The following is an 11,949-nucleotide window of genomic DNA, read 5'->3' as shown; positions in this document are numbered from 1 at the left end:
GTGGGATGCTAATGTTAGCTTGTTTGTTTTTGAATAATTTTAACAAAGGGTAAGTTTGAATTTCTAGTGCTATCCACACCTAAAGTTGAGTAGAAATTTCCCAGAAGTCTTTGCGTAAAACCAGCGTGCATCAATGCTCACTACATTATCAAATATAGACCATAATGCACTGCTGTCAAACAATTTTTGTAACAAAAAAAACATGTTTAAATGTATTTTTTTCAGTGATGTCATAACCGACATTTAGAAAAATTAAAGTAAAGTCGTGAGCATGGTGTCCGAATTGCTTTTAAAATCCAGGTCCCTATTTAGTCCTACAATATATAGTTTATTAATTGTTAGGGATTAGGGTGGGAATTCGGACATAGCCAAAACATTTTGATTTGCAGACTTTTACTTTGAAATTGTAAAAGCATCCATAAAGTTTTTTCCTGATATTTGCTAACTAAGAAACACTGAGACAACTTTGTGAGGGATTAGCGACTTTTAAAGCTAAATTCTGACCAAAAATCTAGAATTTGTGTTGGATGTGTTGTTCCAGTATCCATGGAAACGCTTAAAAAGATCAGTTTCCTCAATCCTTAGGGGGAAATTTTATCACAAAGTTTGCTGAAGTTTGTGAACAATTCATGAAATTCCGATTTGATAAAATGGAAAAATTAAAACTTTTCTCTGACGGAGCGATGCAGCCCAGCGAGATGACGGCGTCTGGAATGAGAATTACCTTCACACATGAACACTGACTGCCTACACAGCTTCAGTCACCAACTGCAGTAGAGTATAGACATAGCTTTACCAAAACAGGGCAGGGAAATGGGTCTGTACAGAAAAAAAGCAATGTGAGTGCAAGGCTGACACTGGTTTCTGTTCAGTTTACGGAGTCACGCGTGTCTGTGCGGCGGCCTGCCTGACCCAGGCCACGAGAGCCTTAAGCTGACACTGAAAGACGCTGCACAGGTTTGGTCAGACCAGATCCAGGGGCGGGGTGAGGAGCGAGAGGCTCCGCCTCTCATCTGAAAAATAAGTGTATTTTTTATTGTCACATATCTAGTTTCCTCTATGAGGCGCGCTCTTAGAAATATCTCTCAAGAATCGAGGATGTACCTAAAAAAAGAAAAGGCCAAAGGAAAGTATCTGGAATAGACTGGCATGTCAGGAGGGTTCCTTCTTTTTGTACTGTGACCTTTTTTGTGTTGGTTTTTATGAAACGATGCAGTTAAAAACGAACCACAGTTTCAATCATGATGCATTTGCAATATCCGTGCTTTTCATCCATGCCTTTCTGTTTGTCCTGCAGACTGTTTTTATACTGTTTCTATGAAATGTACACATTCTCTACAGGAGGGAAAATCTGAAATAACCCTATTTATAAGTTAACCCAGTGCTGTAATCAAGTGAGAATCCAATCTTGCCTTTTTTTTTTTGTTTGCATAGAAATATGTACCTACTGCAAATATAACATTTTTGGGGTACTTGAGTCACTATTTAATTTTTCTAAAATTGTTTCTAGCACTTAAAAGAAAATACTGCGTACAAAAAAGTAATATTTTTAAGAGTATAATTATTTTCTGTCAGTACCATCACAAATGTTTAAGGAGGAAAAGGCTAGAAATCAATCTATGTATATTCTGTACTTGTATAGCAAACACATTTCATAAATGGAAATATGTTCTCCGAATATTTATTTACTAATATATTTATCTGTAAGCCATGTCTTATGTTCAGAGTGTATGAAAGAGTTACTTGGTTTTGTTTTGAAGAAAGAAAAGAAAAAACTCACTAACATGAGACTTTGTAAATACATGGTAATTGCACACAAGACGATTAAATCTTCTCTGACCAAAAAACTGATTTTAAAACTTTAGTATCGTACAGTTTTGTAATTAAAGTGTACAAAGATCTGTAAAATATACAGTTTTATTCAAGTAAGTCACGGCTGTGTCCTGTTCTTTATTAGTTTTTTTTGTACCATCACTTTCAATAAAGACCGGACGGAAAAGAAGAAGCGAGAGGATTGGAGGGGGACTAAAGAAAGGTATAAGAGGGGAGTATAGAGAAAAAAGAAGATGGTAACAGAGGCTAGTAACATCATAAAACAACCAGGTATAAATGGCAAACTGGAATGGGCGGGGCCTCTCTACTCACATAATCAATATAGATGAAGGGGGTTGTATAAATATACACTTTGCGTGTTGTGTCAGTAAAATCTGCCCAAGAATAGAGGTTGTCAGCTCTTATCTGTTTGCTCAGCGGTTGGACGGGACAAGTTTAAATAAAAAGCCTTAAATATCGGATCATTTTTTCCGTTGCATATTTTGAACACCTGGACTATAAACCTTAAAATATAGGAAAAATAATTGTAAAAGAAAAAAAGTACATCAGTCTAGATTAACCCAAAAAATGTCCCGCAAAAATAAAAGCTCAATCCTTATACCAATTTGACAAACACTTTCCTTCAGACGAAGCCTTTTCCAATTTTTACAACTGCTTTTAACCTAACCACACTAGATGTATATATATATATATATGTATATATATATATAAAACAATTGTTTCTGCATTCGATCTTTACTGGTTTGTGTGGAGTTTAAAATGAATTAAGGAAAGGTGGCTAGACTCAGAAGTCTCAGTAAATAAATAAATAAAATAAACACCCACTCCAAAGGAATTCTTTTCTGGTGTTTTTAATGTGTTCTTCAGTCTTTTTTTTTTTTTTTTTTACACTGAAAGACATATATTAAGACAATTAAGCTCAAACTGCAAGTCTGAGGATTTCTTTACTCAAATCATGTTTTGCTTTGGTTTTTTCTAGCTTCCCCCAACAGAAGCTGGGATAGGCCCCAGCAACCCCAAAGGGTTTCCATCTTGAGACAAGAGCAGGTCGTCTAATACGATGTATTTATTGCCCATTTTAAGTTAATTTGGTTAATCAATTTCTTTAAAATGTCCTAATTTGATAAGACTTCCTTTAGTGAGTTCCAGTCCAGCTCACATTTTAAAACAGAAGACGAGCTCTTCCTTAAACCTTATAGTCCAGCTTTTCTTAAGATTATTTTTTGTCATTAAAGTATGACATCACAACCCTTTTAATTTGATAACAAATAAACTTTATTTAACTCACGACATCAAACAGAGATTTGCTTTAATTTAAAGCATTTTGTTAAATATACTCTTTCTTTTGGGTTCAGGACAACAATCTTTGTGACACAAGATTGAACTTATATTTTTACAGATGCGAGGAAACAAACTGTTTCTATAGAGCAGCAACACAACAGTTTCACTCTGACTTTAACCGAGTTTCTCCAAAAACATGTCAGAAATCAGCCACACAGACGAAGAGCCGCTCTTCCTCACAGCTTGAAGCCAGAGTGCAGAGCCACCACCCCCCCTGTCAGGTTGAAGTACTGCACACAGAAAAACCCGGAGTCTTCCATCAGGCCTTTGAACTCCTCCTGCACAGAAGGAACAGACTTCATTGACATCCACAGTCACTAAACTGTTGAAACATGAAGGATTTTTATGACAAACTCCAAAACTTAAAGGGGCCCTACCATGATTTCCTTCAGCCTTTCAGAGTAAACTATATCCATATATATGATCATATGTTTCATTGGGAACACTAAAAAACAAATAATGTATGAAATATGAGTCATTGTTGTGGCCCGATTTAATACACGAAAGTAAAACGATTCGATTTCTGAGCCTCCGCCTTTCACTCCTCGTTAGTCCCGCCCATTTCATGACGTCATCCTTGAGCGTAAATAAAACCACGTTTCTAAAGATCTCTTCTGTCAAGAGAAAGATGGATACGCTGCGGTCTGAAAAAGTTTGTCTGGATTTTTACCTTTTTCAAACTTTTATTTTGCTGATGGATTTTGAGCGTCTGTATGAAGACCAGGTTCAACACTTTCACTGCTGGTTTGAGGAATCCTGCATGATGGTTACTGGAGACGCTACAGGTACACACGCTAAAACACACGTCGGTAGAATCAATGTGGATCACGTTAAAAGTCGTTTTATTGAGCATGAATTCATCTGACCACATTTCAATGAATTTCCGTGTCTCATCGTTGTGGTTTTATGATGTTGTTTTAAAGAGAATTCTGTTGAAACTACAATAGAGCTTTCACGGCAGCAGCCCACGCGCCACGTAAGAGACACAAAAGCGAGTTATACCTTTCTTTTGGTGCTGTTAAAATAAACATTCTATTAATTAAACAGTTGGATAAATTATTTCATTTTGGATAACATGACAATCGAATGCTCTACATTTGTAAATGGCTCACCGACCGCCTCATTTCTACCGTGTTTACATCACGTGACTGTCGGGTACGGTGGCCGTTTTGGTTCAGTTGTCCCGCTCTCGGTTCGTTTCATATTCAGACTGAGGAATCTCAGAACCGAAGTTCAGACCGATTGGAAACGAAGCGAGACTACATTTAAAAAATGGGTCCGGGAACAGTTTCTGGTACAGGAAGATAGTTCTCTCCCGCCACAGCTCCACGGAGAAGGTGGGTGTGTTTTTGATGTAGTCTGGGGGCGGAGCTTGCAGCACAGACTCTTCCTGGAGGGAGCGGTTGGCATCAATCTTACGTCAGCACGTTTCCAACCGCTTGTTTTCGTGGGTATGGGAGGGGCTGTTAGTTTTTAGAGGGTTACTCTTAAATGGATCCAAATACTTTTGAGGTTCTTTATAGTGAGGAATGAACAGTAAAATGCATTTAAAACCTCAAAAAGTAGAATTTTCATTGTAGGGCCCCTTTTAAAACAAATAATGAAACAGTTTATTCTGTTGCTTATTTGTCTTATGATCATGAAGATCATTTCCAGACAGTTTCTGATTTTTGACCTGGTCAGGAAACTTGCGGATGCTCTCCACCAAATACTGGTAAGACTTCCAGTCTCCAGCGATCACTTCTCCCAGAACTGGGATCACCTGGAAGCTGTAGACATCGTAGAGCCTGAGGAGGAAAACAAGTTTTACTTTTGTTTGGCTCATATCATGTCTTTGTGACTGAAAATTGTTTGTCATCAGCAAATAAAAAAGTTTTGGATGGAAATTTGAAATATAAACTGATCAATGGAGTATTTTGGCAGCATTAACTAACAGCTGAAACTCTTTAGAGTTTATCAGCCGTATTTCCCTCAGACAGACCATAATATCAAAGGCTGCTGCTCACCGTTCCAGCACAGGATTGGTCACTTTGCTGAACTCCAAACACAGGAACCTGCCGCCAGGTTTCAGGACCCGAAGAGCCTCTTTGAGCGCCTGAAAGCAGAACCAGCCTGAAGGATTCATGCAGAACAAACGATGGAGGATTCAAGTTTGAAGTTTACATCTGTGGATTCAAATTTTAAGATTCTTTTAAGGGTTTAGAAATATTTTATTGGTCAAAGTTTTTTGCTTTTAAAGTATGAGCTTCAAGTTTTTGTCTGTTTTTAGCTGTTAACTACTTTGAACACCTTGTAGCATGAAAATCACTATTTTCTAAATAAATAAAGTTTGATTTGATTAAAAAAAAATTATTCAATCTAGTTTTTGATACTGAACCGGGGTCAGTGTATTTATCACCATCTTTAGGTCTCTAAAGTTTTTACTACGTCATTTAAAAAATGAAATAAGTCTTTAAGTCACTCACCTGATCTATGTGAGTGACGTTCCGAATGCCGAATGCGATGGTGTAAAGATCAAACTGGTCATCGTTGAAGGGCAGTTCCTCTGCATCTCCAACCACCCAGGACAGACCTGGAACACCAGAAAGAACCAGATGTTGACAGAGAAAACTTTTCTGAGAAAACTGTCTCAGTTGGGACAGAAAAAGTTGAACCGGATCACCCGTCGTGACCCCTCTGCTGTCGGCCCGCTGTCTGCCCACTTTCAGCATCTCCTTGTTGATGTCACAGACCACAACCGCAGACTCTGGAGCTCCGCCCCCATCCGGATATCTGTCAGAAACGTCCTGCCACGACGGCGTCTGTCCCAACAACACCGCCCGCCTCTGCTGCCTCTCCTGCTGAGAACGAACGTACTCCAGGAACCGGAAAGCGATGTCACCTAGAGGGGGGGGGGGGAGACGGAGCCAAATGTTGTCTGGATTTTGTCTGGATTTATCTGCGTGTTCTGCAGGGATGCTGGCCTTACCCGTCCCCCCTGCCACGTCCAGCAGGCGAGCGCCGGGCTGCGGGTGCATGACGTGCAGCAGCGCGTCCTTCCACAGGCGGTGGATCCCCAGACTCATGGCGTCGTTCATGACGTCATACTTCTGAGCCACATTTTCAAAGACCTTATAGACTGAGAACACAAACATGGACTTTCAGTGAGAGAGCCTGAAGGAACCAACACAGTTCTACAGGCTGGTCACCTCTGGGTCACAATACTGATGCAAGAATTCATGCAAAAAAAGAAACAAACAAATATTGATTTAATGGAAATTAATTTAGTTTACAGAAACCTGACATTTGTGCAGATACCATACATTGAACAAGATCATGAAATTACAAGAAGATTTTTATATTGTCATAATTTTGAATATTTCTTGATAAAATGTGATAGTCCCTTTTGAATTTACAAACGGAAACTTTGAAAATTTTCCAAGATATTCGATTTTATGGGGGGAGTTATATTTTTTTGTCTGCTTCCTATACATTTATTCTATAGACATTACAAAAAATTAAAACAATCGATATTGTTAATTTTAGGATTTATTGTTTTTATTTAAACAATTTTCGTTTTTGTTGAACTTTACTAAATGTCTTGTGTCTTCTATGCGAAAATAGACGTCATGATAGCAACTTTAAATGTTAACTTTCACTTCTTTTTATTTTTTTTACTTTATTGAATTGTTATTATCAATAAAGTTTTCTAGCTAACAACCAACAGCATTTTTCCCGCTCACCTTTGCTTGCTTTCTCCGTCTCGGATACGGTCTCGAAGCCGAAGTGAGTGCTCCTTTCCTCGGCTTTACCGCTGAACCACCGACAGTCTGACAGCCGTAGAACTGCGGAGAACCCGGCATTTTTGCGGGACAAACTGCGGACGAATGTTCTCACGGAGGCAGCCATGTTAATTCAATAGTGAGACCGGAAGTTCTTCTTCTTCTGTCGATGTTTATGCAGCGGATATCTGCTGCCATCTCGTGGTCAAAGGTAGAACAGCATCTACTGCCGGATTTAGCCCGTAATCTGAGAGAACTTGATTTAATCCTTTTTGTAGAAAAAATAGTAAAATTAATTATATCTCACTTAAAACGTATTGAAAGGTAATGTAAATTAGTTTCCTCAGTAAAAAAAAAAAATAATAGATAAAAAATCAATGCAATTTTCTCCGTCATGGGGTCAATTCAAGTTCTTAAAATTGAATTTTCTTTAATTTTCTTAATTTTCTTTTATTCTTAAATATGTTTAGCATTCTCTGGAGTTTTTAACTATTGTATTTTTTATTTCATTATTATTATTGTTATTTTATTATTATTATTATTATTATTATTATTTATCATCTTATATTTGGTGTGTAGCCTTGGCACTGTACGTGTACTAACTATTGTTTATGATCCTGTTTCACCTATTGGACTACGATTTTAAAGTGGTTCTACACTGTATAAAACCCAATATTTTTTTTATTTGTTATCTTACAATTTTTTTTATATGACAAATTTCATAATGTTTGTTTAATATAAAAATGTGTTGTTAAATGTACAGTTTTTGGAAAAGATAATTTTAAAATGTGTAGCTGCATGAACTGTTGTTTAAATAAAGGTTTGAAGACTTTGAAACATGATCAACAGGAAAAAAACGTTACTGCACCTTTAGTAAGAATGAGGAAATGACATCTGGAGAAACCAAAAGTATTCTGACTCTTGAGCTGAACTCAGACGCCATTAAAGCTGTTTAAAACTCTGCTGGAAAAACAACGATTTGTGGAACATTTTCATTCTGAACTCAAAGACAGAAGCTGGTGAGTCCTGAGACTGAAAGACTTTGCTTAGAAATGGCTGAGAGAGCTGCTCTTCTGGAATCTTTCCTGAACTGTCACGTTTGTTCAGAGACTTTCAATGATCCTGTAACTCTGAGCTGCAACCACAACTTCTGTGGGAGCTGTCTGCAGAAGTTCTGGGAACAAACTCAGAACAAAAACTGTCCCATCTGTAAAAGAAAATCATCTAAAGATCGCCCACATGTGAACTTTGGTCTGAAGGAACTTGCTGACTCGTTTGCTGGAAGACAGAAATCTGAATCATCAGAGACAAAAACAGGAGAACAGAAGTTCATGGAGGTCTGCAGGAAACATCCAGGAGAAACCAACCTGTTCTGTAAGGACGAGCAGAGATCTTTTTGTCCTGTCTGTGAGTTTTTTCAGCACCAGAGTCACAAAGTGGTTCATGTAGAAGAAGCAGTCAGAGAGCTGAAGGAGGAGCTGAAATCTGACTTAAAGTCTCTGCAGGACAAGAAGATGAAATACAAAGAAGTGGAGGAAACATACAAGCAGATGATTCAACACTCCAAGAAGCAGCTGCTGTCCACAGAGACACAGATCAGAGCAGAGTTCAACAAGCTCCACCAGTTCCTGAAGGAGGAAGAGGAGTCCAGACTGGCAGCTCTGAGGGAGGAAGAGGAGCAGAAGGGGAAGACTGTGAGCAGAGAGATGAAGAGGATCCAGGAGCAGATGTCCTCTCTGTCAGAAAGTATCAGTGCTGTTGAAGCAGAGCTGCAGAAAGACAAGGAGGCGTTCCTCAGCAGTTCTAAAGACACTCAGAGCAGAGCCAGGGCCCAGAGCTCGCTGTCAGACCCACAGCTGCTCTCAGGAGCTCTGATAGATGTGGCCAAACATGTGGGCAACCTGTCCTTCAGAGTCTGGGAGAAGATGAAGGAGAAGGTCCACTTCAGTCCCGTCCTCCTGGACCCAAATACTGCACATGGATGTCTTTATCTGTCTGATGATCTGACCAGTGTGAGACAAGGAGAAACTTCTCAGCAGCTTCCTGACAATCCAGAGAGAAACATGAAATATCCTTCTGCTTTTGGTTCTGAGGGTTTCAGATCAGGGAAACACAGCTGGGAGGTGGAGGTGGGAGATCTTCCTATCTGGAACATTGGTGTGGCTAAAGAGTCTGTTAACAGGAAGGGAGAGTTACTTGCTACACCAGAATATGGAATCTGGTGTTTATTACATGATAATGGAAAATACACTAACGGTGTTGGTCAGACTGTCACTGTGACCAAGAGTCTCCAGAAGATCAGAGTCCAGCTGGACTATGACAGGGGGGAGGTGTCCTTCTACAACCCTGAAGACATGACTCACATCTACACTCACAAAGACACTTTCACTGAGAAACTTTTACCATATTTCAGTGTTGGAGAATCTGGAGATGCAAAAACCTCTAAACTCCAAATCTGTCCGACTGATTGAGATGATTTGACTCTTTTGTCATAAAAAAATATTTTTCTTTACTCATAATGATCATTACAATGTGGTTCAGTTTTTTTTTTCTCACAATATTTTTTTGTAACAATTAACCTGAAAATATTATTTAAAAACTCAAATTTCACCAAAGATTCTCAAACATCAGTTCCATATATTCTCTTATTATGTTTCCTTCTGGATAAAATTGTTCCCACAGTGATCCAGAAAATGTTGATGTTTTGTAAATTCTCATTAAAGGCTGATTGAATCTGTTTTATTTGTTCTTTAGTGTCTCAAACTTTTTTACATATGAATTCAATTCCAGATTTCAACAAATTTTCGCTAAAAATGTCCATTAAAGTATTACATTTTTCAGCTGTTTGATTTCAAAGAAACATGAAGCTGTTAAATCCTCTTCACAAGTAAAACTTAACCTGTGTGTTTCTACACTTGAAAATAATTCTTCAGTTGAATCTTTACAGACCAGACAAACCAGAGACTCCACAGATGGAGATATAAGCCGGTTTTTCCACATTTTCAAGTCTTCTTCTTCTCAAGTCAGAAACATTTTCTTCATCTTGTTGACATCAAACTCAGATTTCTGTTCTGCATTTTCCTCCAACTGTAGACAGTTTCTGCTTTGAGGTTTTCATCCCTGAAATCAACAGAAGATGGAGAGAAAGTTCCCTCTGTCACTGGACCGTCTTTCTGAACACATTTACCTCCAACATTCTGTCAGACTTTCAAATGTTTGACAGAAAATCTTCATGATTAACATTTTATAATTTAAGAAAGATTTTCATTTTGGGTTCCATGTACTTCTGATGTACAGAAGAGCTAGTGATTTACTTTGTTATCATCATCATCATCCTCTTAAATGTTGTTTTAGAGAATCATCAGTAAAATGTGTGTCTTAAAAACATGTATTTATGTATGCAGAAATATTTCATGAGTTCGATTGATTGAATGAAATTAAAAAAAAAAAGAATTGTACTTGAATTTATTTATATAAAAAAAAACTCCATCAGGACATTCTTACTTTACTTTGAAATGTTTTTTTTTACTTAGTTGAATGTAGTACACCGTGCTGCCACCAGAGGACAGAAGTCAACAATTCTTCCACTTTGGCTGTCAGGCAGAAGACTGTAAAACTGCAGTTATTGAGTCGTCTTCAAAAATGTTTTACTTAAACATTTAAACATGTTTGACAGAACCAAAAAAAAGTAAATAAATCGGATGGTTATTTATGGTTTCTTATAAATAGAAATACAGTAAAAGAATTTACATAAATGACTAAATTTGTGTTTTTAGGTGCTGAAATATGACTATTAGTTTATTCTAAAACAGCCAAATGTATATTAGCTGTTCTATATTTCATTTCTAAGTTTTCTTCTTTTTTATCATATTTTATTTAACTATTTTCTTATTTTCACAAAACAGCTTAAGAAAAGAAAAAAAGTAGAATAAAAAATAAGAGACAAGACAAAACACGTCGATCTGGGCTAAGACAAATGAAGACACAATAAAAGGTAGAAAGTCTGTGGACGAGTTAATATAAAGGAATTACTAACATTTGCGTTATACACACGAGTTGAAGAACAGAAAGTGAGGTTAATAAAGGATTATGAGAGGGTAATATCAAGCACACAAACATGAGGAGAGTCATTCAAATGAACCTGAACCTTTTGAATAGTGTCAGCCAGATCATTACGTAGATGTTCCAGCAGAGGGCGCCATAAATCCATAAAACATTTTTCTTGTTCCTTAATTTGGTCCCAATTCTTTCCATTTAGAAGGTTTTGAAAAAGTCTTTATACCACTGAGTCACAGTGTGAGGTTATTCTTTAATCAAGTTAAATAAGATGCACCTTCATGATAAAAAAAAAAAACAAGTTTACTAATTAATTTAGATGTATTCTTCATTGTTGAATTCTGGTGATCTGACACTGTTACAAAAACACTTATTGATTTTAACAAATCAATAAATCCTTTGCCTAGACCAAACATTTTCAAAATTAACAAAAAGTAGTTCCACTCTATACTATCAAATGTCTTCTCAGCATCAAAGGAGACAATAAGATAATGTTTGAGTGCTGAGAAATATTTAACAATCTCATCTTATTGCTGAATGAATATGTTCTAAAGACACTCAGAGAAGAGCCAGAGCCCAGAGCTCAAGAAGACATGACTCACATCTACACTCACAAAGACACTTTCACTGAGAAACGTTATATTTCATGGTTGGAAAATCTGGAAATGTCTGATTGAGATGGTTTGACTCTTGTGTCATGAAAAATAAGAGATATTTTCCTTTATCACAATGATTGACTCATGAGGTTTTAACAGCTTCTTCACATTTTCAACTCTTCTTCTTTAAAAGTCAGAATCATTTTGCTTCATCTTGTTAACCTGAAATCCAGACTTCTGTTCTGCATCGTGAACATCTTTTACTTTCACCCGCTGTATTTCACAGATAGAAATTCAAACATTAACTGACCAGCACGACCTTCTTGGTAAAAACCTTTTTGGGCTGGAATCATTTAAGTACA

The 11,949-nt window shown here is 37.3% G+C and overlaps 2 protein-coding genes across 2 annotated transcripts; one reads left to right on the top strand and one right to left on the bottom strand.

The window, feature by feature from the left end:
* Positions 1–2,702: 2,702 nt before the first annotated feature.
* On the bottom strand, positions 2,703–7,262 carry coq5 (coenzyme Q5, methyltransferase). The gene is made up of 7 exons (XM_024276003.2): positions 6,897–7,262; positions 6,143–6,292; positions 5,837–6,055; positions 5,640–5,746; positions 5,181–5,269; positions 4,850–4,961; positions 2,703–3,452 (listed from the first exon to the last, which is right to left on the bottom strand). Exons 1-7 carry the CDS (start codon positions 7,060–7,062, stop codon positions 3,351–3,353), a joined length of 945 nt encoding a protein of 314 aa, XP_024131771.1. The 5' UTR covers positions 7,063–7,262; the 3' UTR covers positions 2,703–3,350.
* A 462-nt stretch (positions 7,263–7,724) lies between these two features.
* Positions 7,725–9,467, top strand: LOC112148703 (nuclear factor 7, ovary). Its single transcript, XM_024275994.2, has one exon. It carries the CDS (start codon positions 7,988–7,990, stop codon positions 9,404–9,406), a length of 1,419 nt encoding a protein of 472 aa, XP_024131762.1. The 5' UTR covers positions 7,725–7,987; the 3' UTR covers positions 9,407–9,467.
* Positions 9,468–11,949: the final 2,482 nt, after the last annotated feature.

This window comes from Oryzias melastigma, linkage group LG9 (assembly GCF_002922805.2).
Source record: "Oryzias melastigma strain HK-1 linkage group LG9, ASM292280v2, whole genome shotgun sequence".
In the NCBI taxonomy this organism is placed as follows: domain Eukaryota; kingdom Metazoa; phylum Chordata; class Actinopteri; order Beloniformes; family Adrianichthyidae; genus Oryzias; species Oryzias melastigma.
This window is presented reverse-complemented; position numbering and strand designations above follow the sequence as displayed.